The sequence below is a fragment of the Vespula pensylvanica genome, chromosome 2, assembly GCF_014466175.1.
Source record: "Vespula pensylvanica isolate Volc-1 chromosome 2, ASM1446617v1, whole genome shotgun sequence".
In the NCBI taxonomy this organism is placed as follows: domain Eukaryota; kingdom Metazoa; phylum Arthropoda; class Insecta; order Hymenoptera; family Vespidae; genus Vespula; species Vespula pensylvanica.
The window spans coordinates 1-23,645 of NC_057686.1; the positions used below are offsets into that span (position 1 = coordinate 1).

The window sequence follows — 23,645 nt, forward strand, 5'->3', positions numbered from 1 at the left end:
ATTTTTTAACGATTTTGACGAACGAGATCGCTTTAAAGATGAATATTCGAGTGAAAAAACGAGTGAGGAAACGATTCCGAACTTTCGAATACGCGCTTCGTTTTGTTTGAAAAAATCGTGTCAAAAAATGATGTTTTCTCGACGATAATTCGTGCATAAAAGCAAAGGATAAGGTTAATTTGAAAACGTTTAAATCGTCGTTATAGCAAAGTCTCGTTACGCGCTCGTAAGTTTGTCCGTTTTTGAATACATACAAGAGGCTCTTCGTAGAAAGAGAAAGATAACATTAGCATATAGATGATAGCTTAAAAGTTCCTCTACCTATTGTTTCCGGCAAACAACGAAAGAAAAACCGGTCGAGCGTGGTAAATTGTTGTTACTACGTGTGTATATATACGTTGTACGTGTATTGAATTCGGAAAATTGGGGAAGTCCTTGTAGTGAAAAGTATTTGTAAATAAACAAGAGACGATCGGAGAGATCAACCTTGGCACGACTTTCCCACATTCGTCTTTCTTATTAACTCGTTGTTAGTACGCAGTATTCGTTCTTCCAAGCATCTCTCTGGACGTGTTTTATCTGGACAACGAACGAGCCTAACAACGCTTGCATCGTGTAAGTATTATATTTCTTCAGTATTTTTCCTAACTTCATTTACATTGATAATCCAGTTGGCACTGGATGTAGCTTCACTTGGAATGATAAAGATTATGCTAGTAATGAAATTCAAGTTGCAAGAATTCGTAACTTGGTAGACTGTCGCATGTGCACGTACATTACCAGTGCGATGAAATTCAAGGAGAGAGATGGAAACACGATATTGTAATTGTTGAATTTCTTATCGATTTTTAATAATATAAATTATATATATAGTATAAATAAAAAAGCTTTTATAATGAAAATTAAAATTTAAAAAATACTAAATGTGCTTTGTGTAATATATTTAAATTTCATAAAAAAAATAAATAGTTTTTACGTAATTAATTAAAATAAATTAACGTAATTTATTATTAATTTATTATCAATTAAAATAAATTACGTAAAAACTAAAAATAAATAGTTTACACGTAATTGTAATTGTTTCTTCGGTAAAAAATACAGATTAAGTACAATTAATTTATGATATTCGTAATCGTTTATCGCGCATATAAATTTCCAACGATGTCAAATCGTTGCGTACGCGTATACGTTATCCGTGCAATGGCTTTCCCACGTGCTTGTAATTTCTCGATCTGTTATATGGTAATATCGAAGTATTAAGAATATGACGTATGAATTTAGAAAATGGCTGAACGGATACCTTGCTAGCCCAAACTATGGAAATGAATCTTTTCTATTTAATATCTATAGGAATAAAGCTCGTAAACGTGAAAACTATATTTGTAAGGAAAATGTTCATGTGTCCGCATATTTATTTTTATATGTAATATTGTATAATTATTTTCCATATAAATATCTCTTATTTTCTATGTTATTACGACAGAAGTATTAATTTTGAAGTTTCCACATTTAGAAAGAGAGAGTAACCATCCAATTTATTTAAAACTTCGTTTTTGTTGGCAGTAGCCAGCGACCGCGAGCACAAAATTATAAATTATTGTACTTTTAAATGAAGATTATTTTAAGTTTCTTATGCGTTTTGATTTTCTGATATTAAGCTTTGATATGTGGAAAGAATGAATTTTAATGTTTTCCCATCGAAATGTAAAAGTTATTTAATAACAATTAAAGCCACCACCGTCGTTATCCGTGGCTATATGTGTAACAACTTTAACGAAAAAATTTTTTATCCGCCTGTTTTGCCATTAAACATAGAGATTTTTTCGAGAAATTTTATTGGTCAATGTGCTAATGCTTCTTTCATAAAGTAAAGTTTGACCCTAAGCAACTTCCGATAGCCAGTCAACGCGCTGAAGATCAAACGAACTGTTAATCCAACGAACTCGCAAGAAATCGTCCAATCAACGATCTTCAATGGTTATGTAACAATAGTCTGACTAATGTTTTTCCAAAAATACTCCGAATATTACCCAATCAAGGTTCTATAATATCAGTGTTAAGTACCGGCCTATCACGAAAATCGTATAAAGTACACGATATCTGTATTAATTCTATGAGCAGATTCCGAAAGTCGAAATTTTTTTTATTTATGTTTTATTTTTTATTTATGTCGAACTGTTATTAAAAAAACGTTTCAATATTGATCGATGCAGGATTGAAACATTCACTGTATCATTTTATTATCATATATTTTCGTTATTAATGACCATTATTAATAAGCGATTATAAATGATTCGTAACTTTATCATTCTATATCTTTTTTTATGTTTATCCTTTCTTTTATTAACTAAACGTACAAATACTTAGTAAAATATAATTCACTACCATATTCTACCCACGTTTTATATAATTTTCTATGATATTATATTTTTATGTAATTTTTTTTATTATAAAATCTTGGTTGTATATTTAATTGTTTAAGAACGTCAAATAATTAAACTTAATTTTATTTAAAATGTATTCGTAATATCTGTCTTTACCTGTGTGTGTGTGTGTGCGTGTGTGTGCGCGCGCGCACGTGTGTGTGTGGGTAAGAGCGCGCAGGGGTGTATATTGTTTATTTGAGAATAAATTAAAGAAACAAGTTTAATTAAATCACATTTTTTACAAATTTATCTGTCAACGCTATAATAAAATTTCCTGCAAAACAGAAATGCGTTTATCAAAAGATATCCATATTTAACTGTACTATGGAAATATATTTAATTATCCAATTCTTGCACACGTATATAATAGAAACGATAGCCAATCATATTCTATATAGCTCTGTATCTATAGTTAGCTCTTCCTACTTTTCTCTTCCGTATTACAAACATCAATGTAGCTCCAGCAATTCCTATAAGTGTTATAACAAGTGTAACACCTACAACTGAAATATACACAATTAATTATAAACGAAGTAATTATTTGTAAATAATAAAGATTTTGTCATCTGTGATATATTTATTATAAAACAGTAAGAATATACTTACATATAATTTGATAAGTTAGTATCGAAATATTATCAGATTGTAATTTAAGGCATCTGCTTATATCTGCCAAAGAACCATTTGTTTTTGGACACTTTATGTCGAGTATTTTACAAAATAAAGGAAACAGATCGGTATTTTTGAAAGGTTCCAACTTGCAACCAGGAACAAATGCAGGACCTTTTGCAAAGAATATAGGATGCATTTCTATTGCTCCATTGTCATAACCATGCAATCCAAATTCTGATGTGCTATCGACTGTAAGAGAATACATGTTACTCGAAAATATATACTTATTACAATCATTTATTATTATTTGGTCTTATTATAGCTATTATATACACTTAAAAATAAATAACATACAAACGAAGCATAGTTTATGTATCAAGTATAATTAATTACCAGTGATATTAAACTTCTTCTTATAACACTGAATAGTGTCGTTAAGATTCTGGAATGCATATCCCACGTTTGCTATAACAAAAATAGGGCCAACACGTTTGTTATTACCATAATGATATTTTTGTGGAATTTCGTATTTTCTATAAACTTTGAAATTCATTGTTTCTTCTGCAGCAAATTTCAGGTTCTGATAAATTAATTCTTCTTTTCCTGAATAAATTTAATTGGATTGAATGAAAAACGTAACTTGTGTAATTAAATAACTCAAAAGTGTAATGAATTTACCAGGATTTGGATAAATATGTAAGCCTGGTGATGTTCCTACAAAAGTATAATCAGTACTATTAATGTACTTATTCAAGTCTATTATTCTGTCCAATGTAACAGTTGCCATCCCATGATCGCTTAAGTGGATAACATTAACATCATTTAAACCATATTGCTCTAATTTGATATGTAAGTATTTTGTAATTTGATCTAATTTTTCAAGAATTTTATTAAAAGAATTATTGTTTATTCCAATGAAATGACCATGATAATCTGGTTCTTCTATATACAATATTCCTAAATTTATTGGCATTGTGGGATGTACAAACCATGATATCAATGTATCTACTCTTTCTTCCCAATTAACAGTATCGTTAAAAGCCTTGAAAAATGATAATATTTAATAATTTATAAAATATAACTTACAAAATACATTATACACATAAAGGATTATTTGACATTATATATGTAATATGAAAAATATACTTGTGCATAAGCAGGAGTGGTGCCACCATATTCAAATATGCTACCAGGCCACATCATTGTACCACTGTGTCTTCCTATATTTTTTTCATTAATTGTCCAAATCGGTAGAATTCTATTGTCGTAATGATAAAGTTGAGATGAATATTTGGTAATATTGCCAGACACAGGGTCATAAACTTCATTATCCACAACTCCATGAGTTTCTGCATATAATCCAGTTGCCATTGTATGATGATTTGGAAAAGTTTTAGTAACAAAAATGTTCATCATATAATCGGCGTGTGTACCTTCGTTCCTCAACTTATTCATAAAAGGCGTAACATTTCTATTAAAATAATCATATCTGAAAAAACATAATCTTTAAACATACTATTAACATGATAGATATGAAACGAGTGTATGTGTGTGTGTGTGTGCGTGCGCGCGCGCACACACACACACACATGTATATATAAAGCTTTATACCTAAAAGCATCATATGATACCACTAATAATTTAGGATGTATGGATACAAATTGACCTTGTTTAATATTACATAAAATAAAAAGGAATAAAGTAGATAGAGTTGTGAGCATCATAGTAACAATTATATGTCAATAGAGGATAATAATATTTTTCATTATAAAACAATTTCAGTCACTCTTATTGTCCTTCGTATTTATTAAAAACATAGCTCTGACGATACTACTTAACGCGTTTCGAATATATATTAAGTTTTTTTATTGTCTTATTTGCACTCACCACCCACCCACTCGACTGTCAGATCAATCAGAACGCCAACAAAAATATTTCATTATCACTTGTGTTATGTTCGTTCTAGGGATTAAACAAAAAGAGCGGCAAACTTGTAATTTTTGAATTTCTGGTACGAGTTATAACGTTTTTTATAAAGTAGCAATTATAATTTGATTTTTTCTAATAACCGAGTAACACAATTGAATGTACCCGTTTTATTTGAAAACCTCCGGATTTTTTTTTTATTTATTTTTTTCTTTATTATATGATATTCATATTTATAATATTCACATTTATCTTTTTATTTGATTTCTTTCACATGAAAACATACTATCGACTCAAGGCATCGAACATATGAAATTACGTCAGTTTACGCACATATATGCAGTACTTAAATATACATATATCTACTATAAAATGAATCTAAATATGTAATATGTCACATTGAAATTTGCACTAATGTTAATTCATCGAGATAAAATTGAGAAATGTATTATATTATCGAAATTGTTAATTAAGATTGCTTCACGGTTGTTATAATTTATACGAAATAATTCTGCATCCAAATATATTGTAATTTTCAGTCTTATAGAATTTTATTTGATGATATTTTCCTACAGAAATACAATATCCAATAAACATCGAATGTTCAACATTTTGTAATAAGAAATTTAACAGTACTGCGTAGATAACTTCTTCGTTTTTGGGTTGCAATAGCGATAGATGGTGCCCACGTCGAAAATCGCCATCTTGTGCACCACATGACCTCGTTGCCGCGTCCCGTGACCAGCTCACGTGAATTTTGGCAAATTCAAACATTTTTGGTGGAAAATATGGACATTTTGGATCAACACCTTCAACAACAGGATGTCAGGTAGCGTTTATATTAACTATCGGCTGGTTAATGATGAAAACACATATTCCTCCTGTTCCGCCTGAGGTTTCGTCAAGGTCACCAGATAGTGCACGGTGCGCACTTACAGCCGTAGGACGACAGGAGTCGTGGAAGTAATAGGCATAGTTGTAACTGCAGTGATATTTTATACGAACGTATTTCAGATAAAGCATTTTGTTTTCAGCACCGTTGGAACAAAGGATGAATCCGGAACAGGAATTGTTATTGAAGAAGCAGAGATTGTCGATTGTGAAGGTAAAAGGGTACTATCTTTTTTAAATCTTACCTTTCTTATACATACATAATAGATTATTATAATTTATAATATTTAAGGAATGTGCGTTAGTATTACTTGAAATTCTAACATTGGGGATATATTAGATGGATAACGTTAATAAGTACGCATACAATCTATCTCTTTCTATATATACACATATATATATTCAGTATACGATTATATATCAGCAGAAGCAGTTGGAGACGATGGAATGCGATATCAGGAAGCACTTGCTTATAGAGTGGTTCAAGTAAATGGTACATCAAGCAGTAATGAAATAGAGCTGCCTGTAGGACAACCAGGAAGCAATACTGTACAAGTTTTAACGTCTCCTTTGAATGGACAGTTTTATGTCATTGGCAATGCTAATGATGTTTTCACTACTGCTCAAACGTCTAGGTCTTTAGTTCCAAGGACTACTACTCTTCAAATAGAAACACCGAGAAATTGTACTACTGGTTTAAAAAAGGTATTTATATTGAATGAAGTTCTAATTGTTCTCTTTTAAACAGAGGACAAATGGAAATCATATTTCAGAGGGATGATAGAAGAAGAGCAACGCACAATGAAGTTGAACGTCGGCGTAGAGATAAAATTAATAATTGGATTGCAAAATTGGGAAAAATAATACCAGAATGTAATGCCACCACTAATACCAGTGCAGGAAGTGGTAATGGTGGAGAAGGAAAGGCAAACTATGAAACACAGGTAATAGGAAATAGATTGGATAGATATATGCTGATCCGTTAGTCAATATGGTAATGTATTTTTTGCATTGTTGCAAAAAATGAATGTTCTTTTCTGATTTACTTGTTAGAGCAAAGGAGGGATTTTAGCAAAGGCTTGTGAGTACATAGGCGAATTACGTGCAGCAAATCAGGGCTTGGGTCAATGTTTACGAGATAATGAGAAATTAAGACAGGAAATAACCGCCTTAAAACAGCTCATTTCGCAGCTGAAACGCGAAAATCTTCAGCTTCGGACACAGTTGTCTTCATCTTCAGGGACAAGTGCTGATGTCCATTTAAGTTCGTAATTTTGAGTTGGAGTATCACATGTAAATATTAGCCATCATGTAAGAATTAGAAATATCTATCTTGTTTTTCTTTCTCTCTCTCTCTCTCTTTCTTTTTTTAAATTGTTTCCTGTTTTCTAAACTGACATCAATTTGTAGTAAATTCTATGATTTTGGAATTATATCAAAATCTGATTAAATATTTACTTACAATTAGATAAATTAGAATATCCTAATAAATAATCATGAACAACGTTTTATAGTTATTACCATCTCTAATATGCAAATTGCATTTTAAATGCTGTGGTTTAAAGTATACTTTGTTAATATTGTTATTTGAGCAGTGTCTATATAAGTTGCGCTATAATAATTGTTATTTTAATTATCATTTAATTAGGATTTTGAAAGTAATAAGAATGACCGAAATTTATGATTGTGTGTGTGTGTGTGTGTGTGTGTGTGTGTGAATGATAGCATTGCTGATGCTATAAAAACACGATGCAATATTTTAATATATGAAAAGATTTCTTCTAATCCAAAGACAGGATTAAAGTGTTTAGTTTCTATAGTCAAGTTTTATATATATTACAAAATTGTATGTTCTTTCTTAATCTATATAATAGGTCAAAAAATTTCTTTTATCATAAACAAAGTAGATTTGTATAATGAGAGTTTGAGTTATGTGTTTCATTTGATATTGTATATTTTTAAACCTGCAACCAAATTTACCACCAAGGTAAACATGTTACTATTGTGTTTCATGTTTATAAATATATTGCTTATTTATATTACCATCATCGCGTTTAAATTTATTATATTTAATTCAATAAATTGGCCCAATGTTATCAGCCGTTATATCACACACAATAATTTTATGTTAGATTCTTCTCTGTAGTAATTATTTCGAAATGTTAACACTGACATAGATTCATTTAATAATGCATTCAGTACTGAGGAAATTATAGGCACTACATTTTGACTATCGTCATGCGGATGCAATTTCAATTACGAGTATTTTTTGATCTGCAAATATACAACTGAATATTTGTGAATATCGTTGGACATATTTTATTTTTAATACTTCTATTATATTAACGCGCGCGCGAGAAATGTATAGAATATACAACAAACTAGGATAGGATGTAAAATGTATTAATTATACTTTTACGTTCGTGTAAACAACAATGTGATATTTGCACATACATAGTAAATAACACATCTAAACTTTAATTAGGCAGTAAATAATTGTAATATATCGTTAATGTACATAGTACTGCATTGTTACATAATTATTATTGATCGTCGTCACATCATTAAAATAATCTGATAAAAGTGATCAAATGTCTGTCTTTTTTAATACAACTATTTGGTAAAGATATTCCTTTTATTCATGATTTTTATTTGCTTTTTACATATTGTACAATAGAATTAACGTCAAACGTGTTACTGAAACAACAAATATAGTATAACTTTTCATTTTGCGTTCTACAGCAATGATTCTATGCTCGAAAAAAGGTCTTCCTCTTCCAACGATAGAAGAGGGTGTATACATTACAGCTAATGGTAACATGTCTTTCTCGCACTGAATTAACGTCGTTTAACGACATAAAGCAGCTTTTTAAATTCAGTGAAAAATGTTGATATCATTCTGTATCTTCACCATACATTAAAATTCTATTAGATAATTCTCTGCTTTTATATTTCATCATTGTGTCTATATCCAGGAAGCATTTCACGCGATATTTTCACATGTGTATTATACAAATGTATAGAAGATGGAAGCGATAAGAATTTATTGCCAACTGAAATCTCTTCTAATTTTATATAATTTCCTAATTACAAGTGATTCTATCACAAGTAATGTTGCAAGTAATATATAAGACTGTTAAACGCATTTCCAAGTGACACAGAGAGGTATCTAAGAACATCCCGCGCTTTATTGTCTTATGCGTATTTATATGCATTGTAAAGGTGCATTATCATCTAATATACACAGAAGCGTACATTTAATGCATTACACATATTGCTACTTCATGAAAGTAATTTATTATCATGAAAAAAATTATCGATTTAATCATAGTGTTTTCTGTGCTTTCTTTTCTTTTCCTGTTTTGATTTTTTTTTTATTTTATTTTTTCTTTTTCTTTTAAATTAAACCGGGATATCCTTCGATCACAAACTATCTAAAAATGAAAGTAATCCAACATTGTTGCTAGTTGATACTCTCGTAGCAAATTAATCTTCTAAATTTCTAAATGCCTGTTGGATATCTTCGTGTAACTGATCAAAATCAGCTCTTATCTTAGTTTCTCCATCCTTTACAGGATCCTGAAATGTATAATGTTTTTTTTTTTGTAAATTTTTTTATATATCTTTATCATATAATGTATCATTTATATATTATATATCACGTTATTGATTTTTATTTTAATCGTACTCCGAGAGGATCTTGAATTACATAAGTGACCAAATGCACGTTGAACACGTATACAAGGGAGTACAATTACTTACCTTAAATTTCATCGAACTTAGTTGATAAAGAATATTTCCCATACTGTCGCGAATTACATTCCACGTAATTTTATTGTCAGATTGGGCAGTAGATTCTACTGCGTGCCTTGCCATATCATAAAATGCAATCATGTTTCTTAACATTCCTACAGTTTTGTAAAATGGACAGAAACGATCGTATGGGGAGTAACTATGAAAAAAGATATACTTGAGTAAACTTATAGAACATATCTATGCACACATTATTGTACTAACTAACCTGTTTTGTTGCAGAAAATCGTCTTTCAAAAGTTTTGCAACTTCTAATGTAATCTTATCCGTTTCTGCAAGGGAAGCTTTACCAACCAGCTGTACAATCTCAGATAGATCTTCTTCCTCTTGTAAAATTTCTTTTACCTTTGTTCTCAATGGTACAAATTCTGGGAAATTCTTGTCATAAAAATCATCTAAAGCACGCAAATATTTACTGTACGATATAAGCCAATTAATCGATGGGAAATGTTTGCGTTGTGCAAGTTTTTTATCCAATCCCCAAAAGACCTAATGTAAACGCATACAATATGTAATATTTTACAATAAATTAATAATTTGTAAAAACTTGTAAAAAAAAGTATGAACTACGTATTATTACCTGTACTATACCAAGTGTAGCGCTAGTTACAGGATCTGAGAAATCACCACCCGGTGGAGATACGGCACCGACGATACTAACGGATCCTTCCCTATCTGGATTTCCTAAGCATTTTACTCTATAAAGAGGATAATATACGCGTATTATCAGTTTTGAACAATCGAAATTTACACCGATGCTCTACGTAGTGCACGCCTGTACCTTCCTGCACGTTCGTAAAAGCTGGCTAATCGAGCTCCGAGATATGCAGGGTAACCAGAATCTGCAGGCATTTCAGCTAAACGACCAGAAATTTCACGCAATGCTTCTGCCCATCGGGAAGTAGAATCTGCCATCATCGAAACATTGTAGCCCATATCCCTGAAGTATTCGGATAAAGTGATACCTACAAATTTCGAAATTTTGTACGTGTCGATACATTCGATACGTTTGATACGTTAATAAAACGACTGTCTGGTGTAAATTTTTACCGGTATAAATAGAAGCCTCTCGAGCAGCGACAGGCATGTTGGAAGTGTTAGCTACCAGAGCTGTACGTTTCATGATGGATTCAGTAACGCCATCGATTTCCACGGTTAATTCGGGAAAATCACGTAGTACCTCGGACATCTCATTACCACGTTCACCACATCCTACATATATGATAACGTCAGAGTTGGAATATTTGGACAAAGCTTGAGAAATTACTGTTTTTCCACATCCAAAAGCTCCAGGAATAGCCGTTGTTCCTCCTTGTACGCACCTACGATAAAATTAACAATAATATAAAATTTGAATCAACGAAATAATAATTTAGATAATCATATAATAGAAAAAAATTCTACATCTTTTGAAAATAATGTACAAAACAATTTTTAAATCGTCTTACGGAAAGAGGGAATCTAATACACGTTGTCCAGTAAGTAACGGATGATTAGCTGGCAATTTCTCCGTAACTGGACGGGGTTGACGTACTGGCCATACCTTTGGAATTAGAAAGAAATTTATTAAACAGATTCAAACAGATTTACATTTATTAGAATACATGTATAACTAAATAATCATTGATTTTACCTGAAGCATAGTATACTTCTGCCTCTCGCCATCAAATTCTGTTTCCAATACAACATCCTGTAAAACAAGGATAGAAATTGACGTTGTCAAATTTGGCTACTCAATATTGCCAAGTTGTGTCAAGTTAAATTAACTATTCCTTTAAAGCTCATTCTCCATGAAAGAAAACTCTTAGCCCTTATAATATAAAAGAAATGTTGAAACTCACATCGACCGTATAATTTCCATTTGGCGCGATGTAAGTGACAGTGCCCTTGCTCTTTGGAGGTAAAATCATTCTATGCTTCACTAAGGTATTTTCATAAACTATACCGTATAGATCACCACCGGTTATATGACTGCCATTTTTTATATTCGAAGGATTAAACTCCCACGATGCGGTACGTGATAAACAAGGTACATTAATACCTTTTGGTATATAAATGGAATTGGTGAGTTCATTAATATCCTTTAATGGACGCTGTATACCATCAAAAATACTGCCTAATATTCCAGGACCCAATTCTACGGATAATGGTTTTCCTGTTCGAAGTACAGGATCTCCTACAGTAACACCACTGGTTTCTTCATATACCTATATAAATACAATATAGAGAAAAAAAGAGTACGCAAACGAAAAATTATTTAATTCAATTTATTAAATAGATGACATAAGGAATACCTGAATAGTAGCCATGTCTCCTTCTAAACGAATGATTTCTCCTACCAGTTCGTAATACCCAACTCTAACTAATTCATACATAGCAGAGCCTGACATTTTCTCTGCAGTAACAACTATAAATAAATTACAACGTTTGTTATTTTTAATATCTTATATTTTTTGCAATTTATTATTCATTCTATACTATATATATATATATGTGTGTGTGTGTGTGTATATATATAATAAACTAACCAGGCCCAGAAACGGCATAGACATATCCAAATTTAGATTCTTTCTCCTCAGTTCCAACTTTTGACAGCCCGTGGCTCGTCATTGTGTACTTATTTATATATTTAAGTGATATCTACCTGTAAGAAAATTATCAAATGAGGCTAGAGTAAACGAAAAAATAGAAATTATAAAAGTAATATTTATTACAAAAATACAATTATTAAATAAAAAGAACGAATAGCATTTTAATATTTTAATGGAAAAAAAAATTAAAAAATCGAAGCTATATTTGTTTAATAGAAAGATATTTATTAGAAATCTAGGTGTGACAGCAATGACATAACTGAGATATATCTCAATTATAATTTATTGACGTTTCAGTTTTAATATAAGAAATAAAAAAAAAATAAAAAAAATAAAAAAAAACCGTTTCACGTGTAATATTATCGTTAACTATAATTTTATATTATACAAAATAATTTTGTAACGTAATAAGATGTAGCAAAGAGTTAATTGTCAGAGATAATCTTTCGAAAACTCACGTGAGAGCAGGCTGTTCGAAAAAGAGGCGTAGCCCTGTATTGAACACTAGCTAAATGATTTTAAAAAGCAATAGATAATTTACCAATCATATAATGACAAGAACAAGAGAAATGCGTTTAATTGAATGCAGACACGTACAAATATGTGCGTTTACAGCTTATATAGTTATTAAGAACATACAGCTACGTATAAAAATTAATCGTCGAATTCGAAGAAATGTAAGACAACGTAAATCGATCGATACCAGGCAAACGCATTTTACACAAACATAAACTTTTTAATATCAATTAGATATAGTTATTAAATATATTTCAATTTATAGAAGAAATGGTAAAAGAATATAAAATTGTAGGAATAAAATCGAGTAACAATGGAAAACTTACAACAACGTTCAGCGTTTCATAAAGCGAATACACCCGATACGACTGGTAGAAGCTGGTGGCTGCTATCACAAGACGGGTCAGCTGACTGGCCGATGTGCTGATTTTCAACTGAGCATAAGCGCAATCAATTCTTCGGGCGCTTTACAATACACAAAGTTATGACAATTACATTGTTTTCCCTTCGCATTGCTATTGGCTTATATAAAAGATATATGTATTCACATTTTTTTATTGGGTATTCTATTCCTCGTCGTTTTCGGGTATTCGCACTCCTCTGTTGGACATAAAACATTTGAGAAATTGTAAACAAAAGTATCTTTCTATTATCGAGAAAAAAGAAAAAAACAAAATATCCTTTTGTCAATGAAAGTATCGTTCAAACATTGCAGGTTCATATATATGTATATAATTGAATATTTTATCGATATAATAATGATCGCGATTCACTCCATACGCACAATTGCCATATTCACGATCAGAAAAAGCAATTGGTAATTATCAATTTTCGTTCTAACAAGCATTATATATAACTATCACAAGTACGATAGTTACGAAAAATATAAAAATATTTGCAAATGTTTATTTTACATGATGAAACTTATTATGAAAAAAGAAAACCACAACCGGATTTAGGACCGATAAAAAACTTTTTGAAATTTATTTGGAATAATGAAAAGAAGACACTTTTCGACAGAACTGCAAAAGAATGGGGTAAAAATATAATCTATTTGTATCATTTCCTTTTTCTAAATACAATATTTTAATGAAATTACTTATGTAAGTTACCACGCACGTACACAAATAGATGGAGCAAACTTATTTGTCTCTCTCTCTCTCTCTCTCTCTCTATCTCCTTCCTCAATTCCTCAGAAATTAATAATTATATATAATATTTATCATGTGTATGGATATTTTATAAAATATAAAAATGATGAGATTATATGTCCATATAAATGAAACAGGTGAAGTGACCATCTTTTACTTTTTCTTTTTTGGTGTCCTCGGTTCAATTTTTGCATTACAAATGTACTTGAGTCTTCTATATATAAAGGATTTAAAAAAACCATTCTTTACGTATAGTGGTTTGCTCAATGTTCGAAGTCTTTTAGATGATCTTCGTATATTACCGACATCGTTGGTTATCGAAAATCCAGGTTTCTCATATATTAATCTCATTTCTTTTTCCTTCGTCTATTGTTCCTTTATATTTTATTTTTTGATATTTCAAACAGGAATCGGTTACAAACCGAATATTCCATTACCGCTTACTTCGCCGATCATTTGGATAAGTGAAACAAATAAAAATGCTCGATCCAAACGATACGTTCAAGCTTTAACAGACTTTCTAAAAGGTACATATACGTATGCAGGAGATTTGTAATATACATATATACATATATAAGTTTTACAAATATAATGCTTTCTTTTATGACAAGTTTAATTCGATATGTACGATGATAATTTTGAAGAGAAAAGAATCATAGAATATAAAGTTTCGAAAAACCATGTTACACAGATTACACGACGAATAGCACGCAACGAGAATTAAAATGCAGTGAGGGTCAATTGAGACCATACAGTAAATTAAAGCCCTGTTTCTTTGATGTAAAAAGTCTCGGTACTTGCGGGAAAGCCCCTTACGGATATACGATACCGATTCAGCCTTGTGTTCTGATTAAATTCAACAAAGTAAGTTCATTTACTTATTGTCTTATTGTCTTAATTTTTGATTAAATATCGATTATAAAGTCGATCTTTACGATTACTTTATGCAATTTATTGTATTTATATACTTTATACTTATCAGAGCTTAATGTCACGCATTGTAGAGACTTGGTTGGATTCCGCGTTATTATAATCGATCTTCTGTATTACCACGTACTATGCCAAATTTTTTGAAAAAAATCATTAAGAAATCAGATAAAGTATGTCATTCAAAATCCATTAAATAAGATTCAAATATAAATACTTTAATTATACATGTGCGTTATGTTATGTACTTTAAAAATAGGTCTATATTTGGTTATCTTGCAATGGAGCAGACAACATAGACAAGGAACATATTGGAAAAATTGAATACATTCCTAATCCTGGCTTCCCTATTGAATATTTTCCATTTAGAGGGCAAAAGGATTATGTATCTCCTGTCGTCGCTATAAAATTTAAGAATCTTACGCGTAATTTTATTTTTAATATCGTAATTTTAATACAGAACAATCAAAACATATTGCAATTAGATTGTCGAATGTAACAATATTATGAAAAAATATTTCTAACATATAATAAAATGTTTTGCAGCAAATAGACTTTTGACGGTACAGTGTATAGTGTGGAGTTCTAATGTAATACAACCTACCAGTTATTATATGGATTTTCAAATAATCATTGGTAAAAAATTATCGTTATACAATGTATATATTCCTAAACATTAAATATCGATATAATACAATCATTATATGTTGCAGAAAAATGATCGGTCGAACTGCAGACATCGTAAGGAATAGCTTAAAGTTAAACGCATTACAAGTGTAGAAGAAATGTAAGATTTATATTTATTACGCGATTATAGAAGTTAATTCCTTTTTTGTTTCATATTTTATTTAAGGTAAAATTAATTTAAAATCAATATAAAATACATAACTTGAAAATAGTAACCAATATAAATAATTCATAATATTCGACAAAAATAAAAAAAGATAAAAGATATACGGTACAAACAATAGTCGTATAAATTTTATGCGTTTATTAACTCTTTCCCTCAAGATATATATCTTCCATATAATCGTAATTGTAAGACGTAACTGCTACTGGTAACGGGAAACCGTTCTAGATCTACCGTCCCAGCGAGTTCTCGAACTGTTCGACAAAGATATAACTCAACGAGAAAGATATTAGTTTGTCATCGTAAAAATCATCTTTGGTCGTTCGTCTGTGATCTTGGGCCTTTTCTTACAAACATTTTTCTTAGTTCATTATGCACTGTATCGTTCTAAAAAGCAGCGTTAACGTTGCCGTCGTCGAGTTACTTTTCTGCAACATTCTAGCCACTTTTTCCACTCGTACAAAAAAAGTACCGGAATATCAAAATTGATTCATTCCAGAGACAAGAGCATATAAGTAACTTAAAATTCATCTCATATAAATTGAATGAAAGTTCTTATCTTTAAAATAAAACAGTAAACACACAAATACATATAATCACGGAAATAACGTACATTCGACGGAATGAAGGTTTAGCGGGCGCAATAGTAACCGCAACACCAAAATCCCTACGAAATTAGGATTTCCATGTTTTATTGATTCGAGTAAAGAAGTTAACTATTTTAGTACCTATTGTGTATGAAAGAGAACAAAGCTTTTATATCATTATGATACGAAAACAATTAAAGCCGATATTAAAACATCGAGAATTCATAAGAAAGAAGCATTTAATATTTCATTTCTTCTTTATTTTGTATCTTCGTTAAGGAAAGAGACATTGCATGCGATTGTAGCACCATCGGCGGATTTTTGAACGTGACAGTAGTGAAGAGGGGGCGCAATGGAAGGTTCGCTGTAGTGATTACGTCGGCAGGAGTGTTGACATTTATTTGAAGGGTACGGAAGATATGAATAAGCGGAAAGGAAGAAGTTTTGGAATAATAACGAATAGATTTTTATGACTCATTTGTATATTGGAATGTTTTATTCAGTGGTGTTCGGTGTCTATTTCATGACTACATGCTACTACAAAACTCGGTGCGCGTGAGGGCTTTGGCTCGAACTGCAACGCGCCATATTGGTTTGAGACAATTGCTCGTGTTAGTGGGGGCCTGACTGATACAAGTTTTCTATCAAACCAACGTAGAATTATTTATTTCACGATCATGGAGGAGACCAAAATTATTTACCATATTGACGACGAAGAAACACCTTATTTGGTTAAGCTGACTATATCACCGGAGAGGGTGACTTTGGCAGATTTTAAAAATGTCCTCAACCGACCGAATTACAAGTATTTCTTCAAATCAATGGACGATGACTTCGGGTTGGTGTCCAATTGATATAAACATCTTTAGTAGAATCAAATTTAAATGAATATAAAATATTTACATTTTTCGACCGTCACGTTGAAAACATTATATTATATTTTTTATAGTTTCAAGATGAATGTCAAGCCATTATAATGATACGCGCTATGTGTTATTTCAAGATCGAATCTTACGTAGATATATACGATATGTACGATACTTGTTTTATTTCTTTATTTCGTCGCGCTCGTTCATTCGGCCCTTTGTTTATAGAAAATCTTTATAAATTTTATGCTTCTTTATTTTTATTTCAATACTATGCATTTCGATAATGTGCTGTATATTTCGATTAGAAGATAATTATTTATATATTCGCTGTGTGTGTGTGTGTGTGTGTGTGTGTGTGTGTGGGTGTGTGGGTGTGGTAAATTCTTTCATTTTAATCTCGCTTTATTTTATTTCTCTATTAGAGTTGTGAAAGAAGAGATTGTAGATGATGATGCGCATCTTCCATGCTTCAATGGACGAGTAGTCTCATGGGTAAGATATATTTATCTAGATTATTATTTAAATAATTTCTATATGATATATTATGCTCTAAAATATTTATGAGACGCATACACTTAATATCTAAGTATATACTCTTCTGCTCAAACTAAATATAAACTAAACATACTTGTATATATGTATGGTATATATTGTAAATGTTAGAATTAATTATTTATTAAGTTTTTATCGAGCATCATTCAATATTGGCATTTATGAAATTTATCAATTTTCATTTGGCGAATAATACACTTTTTTAAAAATAATGTATAATATAATGATTTACAAGATATTTTGAAAGTATATATATGTCAATATATAATAGAAACAACACATATTTCTATAAAAGATATATCTTTTATATAGCAACAAGTTTTAATCTATAAAATATTGAATCTTAACATATTTGTTTACTTTTAACAGTTGGTATCTGCCGAGGGTAGTAATGTATCGGATGGTGTTTCGCATTGTACCGATTCTGTAGCACATAGCGATGTAAAGCACGATCGTGTTGATCATGTAACACCAGGACATACGAATCGTGGTCCACCACCACTTTCGCATGATGATACATTAACAGAAACTGAAAGTATTATAAGTAGCCGACAAGGGCATCATTTACATAAAAGTTCAAGACATCATACAGATAAATATGAGAAATATAACAAATATAATGGTTTGTGTCATATCAACATAAATTTGTAACAATATATTTAGTGTAAAAAACTATATAAATTAATATACTTTTGTATTGTGCATATAGGATTGCGAATAAACGGTCATTCTAAGCATCGCTCTGGTCATGGCTATGAAACTGCCTCCATATTGAGCTCAGATCTAGAAACAACAACGTTCTTAGAATCGGATGATGATGCAAGTAGTCGTATTACATCTACAACAGGTCGTCATACTAATATGAGTAGTGCAGTTGACAGAGCAACTTTAGGTTAATATGTAATATCATTTACATTTTAATCGAAGCTTTTGTTATTTATTTTTAATTCTGTCTCAGTTACTTTCAGAAATTCTTTTAGTTATATCTTCATATTTATTTTCTGCATATTAGATCGGCGTAGACCTCAAAGAAGAAGAAGACACAGATTACCTCCTATGTCTAGAACATCTTCATTTAGCAGTATCACAGATAGCACAATGTCTTTAAATATCATAACAGTTTCATTAAATATGGACACTGTCAATTTTCTTGGAATAAGTATTGTTGGGCAAAGTAACAAGGGTGGAGATGGAGGAATTTATGTTGGATCTATAATGAAAGGGTATGATACTTGACTTATTTAACGTTATTTAATAAAATTATTCTGTATATTAAATCTTCATATAGATACGTATATAGATATATATGCGCGCGTGTGTGTGTACTTTTATGTAATACACGTATATTATATAGAAATTTATATGCACAAGTTATTATATAATTCTCTGTATTATTCATGTGAGAACAGAGCCTTAATATTATGAAATTTAATACACACACACTTATTATATATGTATGTGTGTGTATATATGTATATATGTATGTGTATATATATATATATATATATATATATATATATATATATATATATGCATTTGTAATAATTACATGTATACATCTGAATGTATGTTAGACTTTATTTCCAAATATTTTTTTCTTATTTGAAACAATAAATTTGTTGTTCAACAAATAACAAGAAATCATTGCCATAAGGGGAAATTAGCAAACTCATATTATCTTAATTGTTTTGCTTACATGTTTTATATTTTGTAATGTACAATACCTTAGAAATTATTTTTATTATTGTAAGAAATCTATTTCATACATACTGCAAATTTGTGTTTTATTGAATTATATTAATTGACAAAATAGTTTTATTCACCATATTTCTATTTGTTAAATATTTTTCAATGGAAATAAATGTTTGTAATTGATATAGGGGAGCTGTAGCTTTAGATGGCCGAATAGAACCTGGTGACATGATTCTTCAAGTTAATGATATTAATTTTGAGAACATGTCGAATGATGAGGCGGTAAGAGTTCTACGTGAAGTCGTACAAAAACCAGGGTAAGAGAGAGCTTTATTAATTTATTTCAAATATATTATATCTGTTTGTAATTGTGCACATACTATTTTATCGAAGTGTTTGAAGAAATGGGATGTTTTTGTTTGGAAAAGAAATAAGAGAAAAAAATCACCTCCATTCATATATTCTTACAATGAGTATATACATTTCTTTTTTATTTATTTATTTTCTTTTGCTTTAGACCTATCAAGTTAGTTGTTGCAAAATGTTGGGATCCAAATCCGAAAGGTTATTTTACTATACCAAGAACAGAACCAGTGCGTCCTATAGATCCGGGTGCATGGGTGGCACATACAGCGGCTATACGAGGCGAAGGTTTCCCACCTCGTCCACCAAGTGCTACAACATTAACATCTACATCAAGTAGTCTTGCAAGTACTTTACCAGATACAGAACGTAAGTTCTCATACTGATCACAGTATATGTGTGATCGCAGACGCGCGCACGCGCGTATGCAAGATATAATAAGAAGTGAATTGACTAGTATGAATAGACATTATATATGACAGACACAATATTTATTCGTGTTTATTAATTATTATAATTTCTTTTGAATAGGACCACTAGAGGAACTTCACCTTACCATTAATACAGATATGCCAACAATAGTACGTGCCATGGCACGTCCTGATTCGGGTCTGGAAATTCGTGATCGCATGTGGCTTAAAATTACAATTCCAAATGCATTTATTGGGGCAGATGTTGTTGATTGGCTTAGCACACATGTAGAAGGAATTATTGATCGTCGCGAAGCTAGAAAATACGCATCATTAATGCTAAAAGCTGGATTCATCAGACATACTGTGAATAAGATCACATTTTCCGAACAATGTTATTATATATTTGGTGATCTGTGTTCTGCTATGAGCAGCATGAAATTAGACTGTGACACGGTTGGACCTTTACCACCTCCTAATGCTTGGGACATGCCTTACTCAGGGACATATGCACCTCATTCTGCGACTGGTTACAGTCCAATGCCATTTAATTTTACTAATGAACCAACTGTATATGGATATCATAGAGAGGAAAGTGTTCATAGTGGTTCAGGTAAGATTTTTTATCAACTGCAATTTGTCATTTATATTATAAGATTCTATTTTACATAAGATCACTTGATATCGTTGCTATAAAATATTAGCAACAAACTAAGTTTCATACATTTGTATGTGGAAAGATCTCACTGTGCCGATTATACGGCCATTCATCGATTTATTAGGTGGTAGCAGTGCAGGTAGTGAACATATTTGTAAGGAACCTATCCACGACTTGAAGTCTTGTTCTTCAGCATCCGAATCGGAATTACATATCCCATCTGTGCCAAGTATGCCAAGTAAGAATTCTGGTAATGGGAATGGTTCGAATGGTAAAAGGTCAAATGGAAGCCATAGTCGATCCAGTGGCTCTGAGCAATCTGTACAGACAGGAACTGGTTCAGGAACTCAACAAAATCAACAAGACTTATCTGGTAGTAGACAGTCATTTCGTATTGCGATGGGCAATCCTTGTGAATTTTTTGTCGATGTTATGTAGATGCTAGTATTGTGTAAATAGATAACTTATAAATCTGACTGAAAACATAGGATATGATAGAATGTTATGCGATATCTTATGTACATGAGATAACAATAAGTACATGATATATGTGTGCGTTGTGTATGTGTGTATATATACATATACGCGCACACATATATATATACATAAGTACATATATATAAAATTTTACATTGTCTGGCTTGTACTTTGGATATTGATTTAAGATGTTTTTTACGATTCATGTTAATACGTTATACAATCAAATTACTACATCTATCTATTAGTGTAGTTATGGTCAATATCATTCCTTGCATGATAGTATAGCATTCATTCATTAATTTAGTATATATAGCCTGCAATATTTTTGGTATTATTCATGTGTATTAATACACATTTGCATATTGTTTGCACTATGCTGTGTAATAAATTTTTAGTTTTAAACCTATTTAACATATTTTTATTTCAATGTTTGCATGTATTACATAAATGTAAATACTAATGTCTTTTTATATAATAACCTCTTAGAATAGTACGGAATATTATAATATCTTTGACAATATTAAAGTAATTTAATATTAAAATAACAAATTTTAAATAATGTTGATCATATCTCAGTTTTCTATTGATTCTATTGCCTAAAATATTTTCAACAAATATTTGAACAGTACAATGAAGTACAAGATTAAATTGAAAGTATGATATAAAATTATTTTCGCTCCGCTATGCAAAAGGACATTTAAATTATTAATTCTTTTTTATTCATAAGTAGAAATATTTAGAATTTTATGTCAAATAATATTGATACTAGTATTAACAGTATGAATAGATTAAACTTATTTTTTAGGGATAAAATAATAATACTGACATTGATAGTTATTATACCAACAGCAAAGCGACAATATTAAAGACAATAACGACAGTAATAGTAATAGAAATAGTAATAGTAATAATAATAATAATAATAATAATAAGAAGAAGAAGAAGAAAAATAAGTTTCAAACAGATTTTGAATTCGTTAGATTTGTGACAGACGTGCTATTTTTGGCTAAACTACATGTAAATTAAATCAAGATATAACAAGTATAGTAACATAATTATACAATAGATGTATTAGTAGTTTTTTGTGTAGTAGATTAAAACTTAATATATATAATAATCGTAATATATAATTTAACACTGGATTTAAATATTAAATAAGTGCCATTTTGTTGGACATTATTAGATTATTACTAATCCATAAAGTTATTATATATAGTTTAAAGCCAATTTCTTGCTAAAAACTTTCTGGACAATTTATTCTCATGTTTATGTCAGTATTTATTCATTCATATAAGTATAAATATCATAATCAAATATGCGCGTGTATATATATAAACAGCTTATTTCTATATTAGTTCATTTAAAATTATTTAAAAAAGATAGAAATATTATTATAACTTTTCATAAAATTAAATACTAAATAGTAGTATATAAAAATATGAAATTACTTAAATGAATTACTTATTCATCACTAGAAATCTATTTCTTCTGTAGTAGATGTACAGTGATATATGCTTTAATTTTAATGTAATTCTACTTGCAAAAGCATGGTAGCACAAAATATAAAGCACAAGCATGATCACAAAAATAACACTATTGACAAAAATGTATGTTGAAATAAGGTATTAATAGCATATAGTGCATGTGTACCTGTGTGTAATAAATGGTCTGTAATAATATTAATATTTCTCCATTCATTGCATTTTAGGACTGTCTACGACAATGGGGCAACTATTCCTTTAAAATCAACACTGTATTATTCCATGTACTGAACGATTCACCAACTCTTGCCTTAAATAATCTTTATATGATGAAGAATGTGTAAAGTCAGGCATTTGCCAAATTTATAAAGGCACATTATGCAATAGTTGATGCATCGTTTGATCATTATTATTATTCTTATTATTATTATTATTATTCTTATTACTACTACTACTACTACTACTACTACTACTACTACTACTACTACTACTACTACTACTACTGCTACTACTACTATTATTATTACTATTATATTATTATTATTATTATTATTATTATTATTATTATTATTATCATTATTATTATTATTATTATTATTACTTTTACTACTACTACTACGACTACTACGACTACGACTACTACTATTATTACTCTACTGCGCTACTACGGCTACTACACTACTCTACTGCACTACTATTACTACTACGGCTACTACACTACTCTACTGCACTACTATTACTACTACGGCTACTACACTACTCTACTGCATTACTATTACTACTACGGCTACTACACTACTCTACTACACTACTACTACTACTACTACTACTACTACTACTACTACTACTA

The 23,645-nt window shown here is 30.3% G+C and overlaps 5 protein-coding genes and 1 long non-coding RNA gene across 18 annotated transcripts in view; 3 read left to right on the forward strand and 3 right to left on the reverse strand.

Annotated features, from left to right (window-relative positions):
* Positions 1–2,632: 2,632 nt before the first annotated feature.
* LOC122638209 (ectonucleotide pyrophosphatase/phosphodiesterase family member 5-like) lies at positions 2,633–4,956 on the reverse strand. Of its 2 annotated transcripts, none has more exons than XM_043831046.1 (6): positions 4,650–4,956; positions 4,185–4,527; positions 3,717–4,080; positions 3,432–3,641; positions 3,033–3,287; positions 2,633–2,929 (listed from the first exon to the last, which is right to left on the reverse strand). In XM_043831046.1, the coding sequence occupies exons 1-6, from the start codon at positions 4,760–4,762 to the stop codon at positions 2,817–2,819; spliced, it is 1,398 nt and encodes a 465-aa protein (XP_043686981.1). In that variant the 5' UTR covers positions 4,763–4,956; the 3' UTR covers positions 2,633–2,816. The 2 variants fall into 2 exon arrangements, with proteins under 2 accessions (XP_043686981.1, XP_043686982.1); XM_043831047.1 differs by having other exon boundaries at positions 4,926–4,943.
* A 678-nt stretch (positions 4,957–5,634) lies between these two features.
* LOC122638211 (upstream stimulatory factor 2-like) lies at positions 5,635–8,442 on the forward strand. Of its 4 annotated transcripts, none has more exons than XM_043831057.1 (5): positions 5,635–5,793; positions 5,999–6,069; positions 6,280–6,560; positions 6,629–6,799; positions 6,909–8,442. In XM_043831057.1, the coding sequence occupies exons 1-5, from the start codon at positions 5,681–5,683 to the stop codon at positions 7,125–7,127; spliced, it is 855 nt and encodes a 284-aa protein (XP_043686992.1). In that variant the 5' UTR covers positions 5,635–5,680; the 3' UTR covers positions 7,128–8,442. The 4 variants fall into 4 exon arrangements, with proteins under 4 accessions (XP_043686992.1, XP_043686993.1, XP_043686996.1 ...); XM_043831058.1 differs by having other exon boundaries at positions 6,283–6,560; XM_043831061.1 differs by having other exon boundaries at positions 5,656–5,927; positions 6,283–6,560.
* Positions 6,594–13,951, reverse strand: LOC122638213. Its single transcript, XR_006329380.1, has 2 exons — positions 13,918–13,951; positions 6,594–7,200 (listed from the first exon to the last, which is right to left on the reverse strand). It is a non-coding gene; the product is annotated as an uncharacterized LOC122638213 (long non-coding RNA).
* On the reverse strand, positions 8,472–13,234 carry LOC122638207 (V-type proton ATPase catalytic subunit A). Its single transcript, XM_043831041.1, has 12 exons — positions 13,102–13,234; positions 12,197–12,312; positions 11,963–12,075; positions 11,510–11,875; positions 11,302–11,358; positions 11,117–11,211; positions 10,719–10,990; positions 10,450–10,633; positions 10,249–10,366; positions 9,877–10,157; positions 9,618–9,807; positions 8,472–9,434 (listed from the first exon to the last, which is right to left on the reverse strand). The coding sequence occupies exons 2-12, from the start codon at positions 12,276–12,278 to the stop codon at positions 9,342–9,344; spliced, it is 1,851 nt and encodes a 616-aa protein (XP_043686976.1). The 5' UTR covers positions 12,279–12,312; positions 13,102–13,234; the 3' UTR covers positions 8,472–9,341.
* Positions 13,350–15,658, forward strand: LOC122638210 (sodium/potassium-transporting ATPase subunit beta-1-like). 7 transcript variants are annotated; one of them, XM_043831053.1, is made up of 8 exons: positions 13,350–13,592; positions 14,182–14,255; positions 14,334–14,453; positions 14,618–14,790; positions 14,931–15,026; positions 15,113–15,278; positions 15,400–15,489; positions 15,567–15,658. In XM_043831053.1, the coding sequence occupies exons 1-8, from the start codon at positions 13,465–13,467 to the stop codon at positions 15,572–15,574; spliced, it is 855 nt and encodes a 284-aa protein (XP_043686988.1). In that variant the 5' UTR covers positions 13,350–13,464; the 3' UTR covers positions 15,575–15,658. The 7 variants fall into 7 exon arrangements, with proteins under 7 accessions (XP_043686988.1, XP_043686985.1, XP_043686987.1 ...); XM_043831050.1 differs by having other exon boundaries at positions 13,388–13,812; positions 14,064–14,255; XM_043831052.1 differs by adding an exon at positions 13,715–13,812 and having other exon boundaries at positions 13,388–13,592; positions 14,064–14,453.
* A 769-nt stretch (positions 15,659–16,427) lies between these two features.
* LOC122638206 (segment polarity protein dishevelled homolog DVL-3) overlaps positions 16,428–23,645 on the forward strand; it is a 10,980-nt gene continuing 3,762 nt past the window's right edge. Inside the window, exons 1-10 of one of the 3 annotated variants that reach the window (XM_043831040.1) lie at positions 16,430–17,128; positions 17,582–17,651; positions 18,081–18,333; positions 18,421–18,603; positions 18,724–18,934; positions 19,592–19,720; positions 19,921–20,135; positions 20,298–20,789; positions 20,959–21,207; positions 23,023–23,276. In XM_043831040.1, the coding sequence (XP_043686975.1) occupies positions 16,968–17,128; positions 17,582–17,651; positions 18,081–18,333; positions 18,421–18,603; positions 18,724–18,934; positions 19,592–19,720; positions 19,921–20,135; positions 20,298–20,789; positions 20,959–21,207; positions 23,023–23,057 (1,998 nt within the window). In that variant the 5' untranslated portion in view covers positions 16,430–16,967 and the 3' untranslated portion in view covers positions 23,058–23,276. Of the gene's footprint in view, positions 17,129–17,581; positions 17,652–18,080; positions 18,334–18,420; positions 18,604–18,723; positions 18,935–19,591; positions 19,721–19,920; positions 20,136–20,297; positions 20,790–20,958; positions 21,208–23,022; positions 23,277–23,645 lie in introns of those variants that run through there. The other 2 variants (XM_043831037.1, XM_043831038.1) reach the window with 2 other exon arrangements.

Excerpts from the sequence above, each read along its gene's own strand:
- LOC122638209 (XM_043831046.1), bottom strand. The coding sequence starts at position 4,762 with ATGATGCTCACAACTCTATCTACTTTATTCCTTTTTATTTTATGTAAT. Across the intron at positions 4,081-4,184 it reads CCACTCCTGCTTATGCACAA|GCTTTTAACGATACTGTTAA; the intron begins GTATATTTTTCA and ends TCATTTTTCAAG. Across the intron at positions 3,288-3,431 it reads GAAGAAGTTTAATATCACTG|TCGATAGCACATCAGAATTT; the intron begins GTAATTAATTAT and ends ATTCTCTTACAG.
- LOC122638211 (XM_043831057.1), top strand. The coding sequence starts at position 5,681 with ATGACCTCGTTGCCGCGTCCCGTGACCAGCTCACGTGAATTTTGGCAA. Across the intron at positions 6,070-6,279 it reads AGAGATTGTCGATTGTGAAG|CAGAAGCAGTTGGAGACGAT; the intron begins GTAAAAGGGTAC and ends ATTATATATCAG. Across the intron at positions 6,561-6,628 it reads GTACTACTGGTTTAAAAAAG|AGGGATGATAGAAGAAGAGC; the intron begins GTATTTATATTG and ends ATCATATTTCAG.
- LOC122638207 (XM_043831041.1), bottom strand. The coding sequence starts at position 12,278 with ATGACGAGCCACGGGCTGTCAAAAGTTGGAACTGAGGAGAAAGAATCT. Across the intron at positions 10,991-11,116 it reads GTATTAGATTCCCTCTTTCC|GTGCGTACAAGGAGGAACAA; the intron begins GTAAGACGATTT and ends ATTTTATCGTAG. Across the intron at positions 10,158-10,248 it reads CTACACTTGGTATAGTACAG|GTCTTTTGGGGATTGGATAA; the intron begins GTAATAATACGT and ends CGTTTACATTAG.
- LOC122638210 (XM_043831049.1), top strand. The coding sequence starts at position 13,677 with ATGTTTATTTTACATGATGAAACTTATTATGAAAAAAGAAAACCACAA. Across the intron at positions 14,454-14,617 it reads TTTAACAGACTTTCTAAAAG|ATTACACGACGAATAGCACG; the intron begins GTACATATACGT and ends CATGTTACACAG. Across the intron at positions 14,791-14,930 it reads TTCTGATTAAATTCAACAAA|AGACTTGGTTGGATTCCGCG; the intron begins GTAAGTTCATTT and ends CACGCATTGTAG.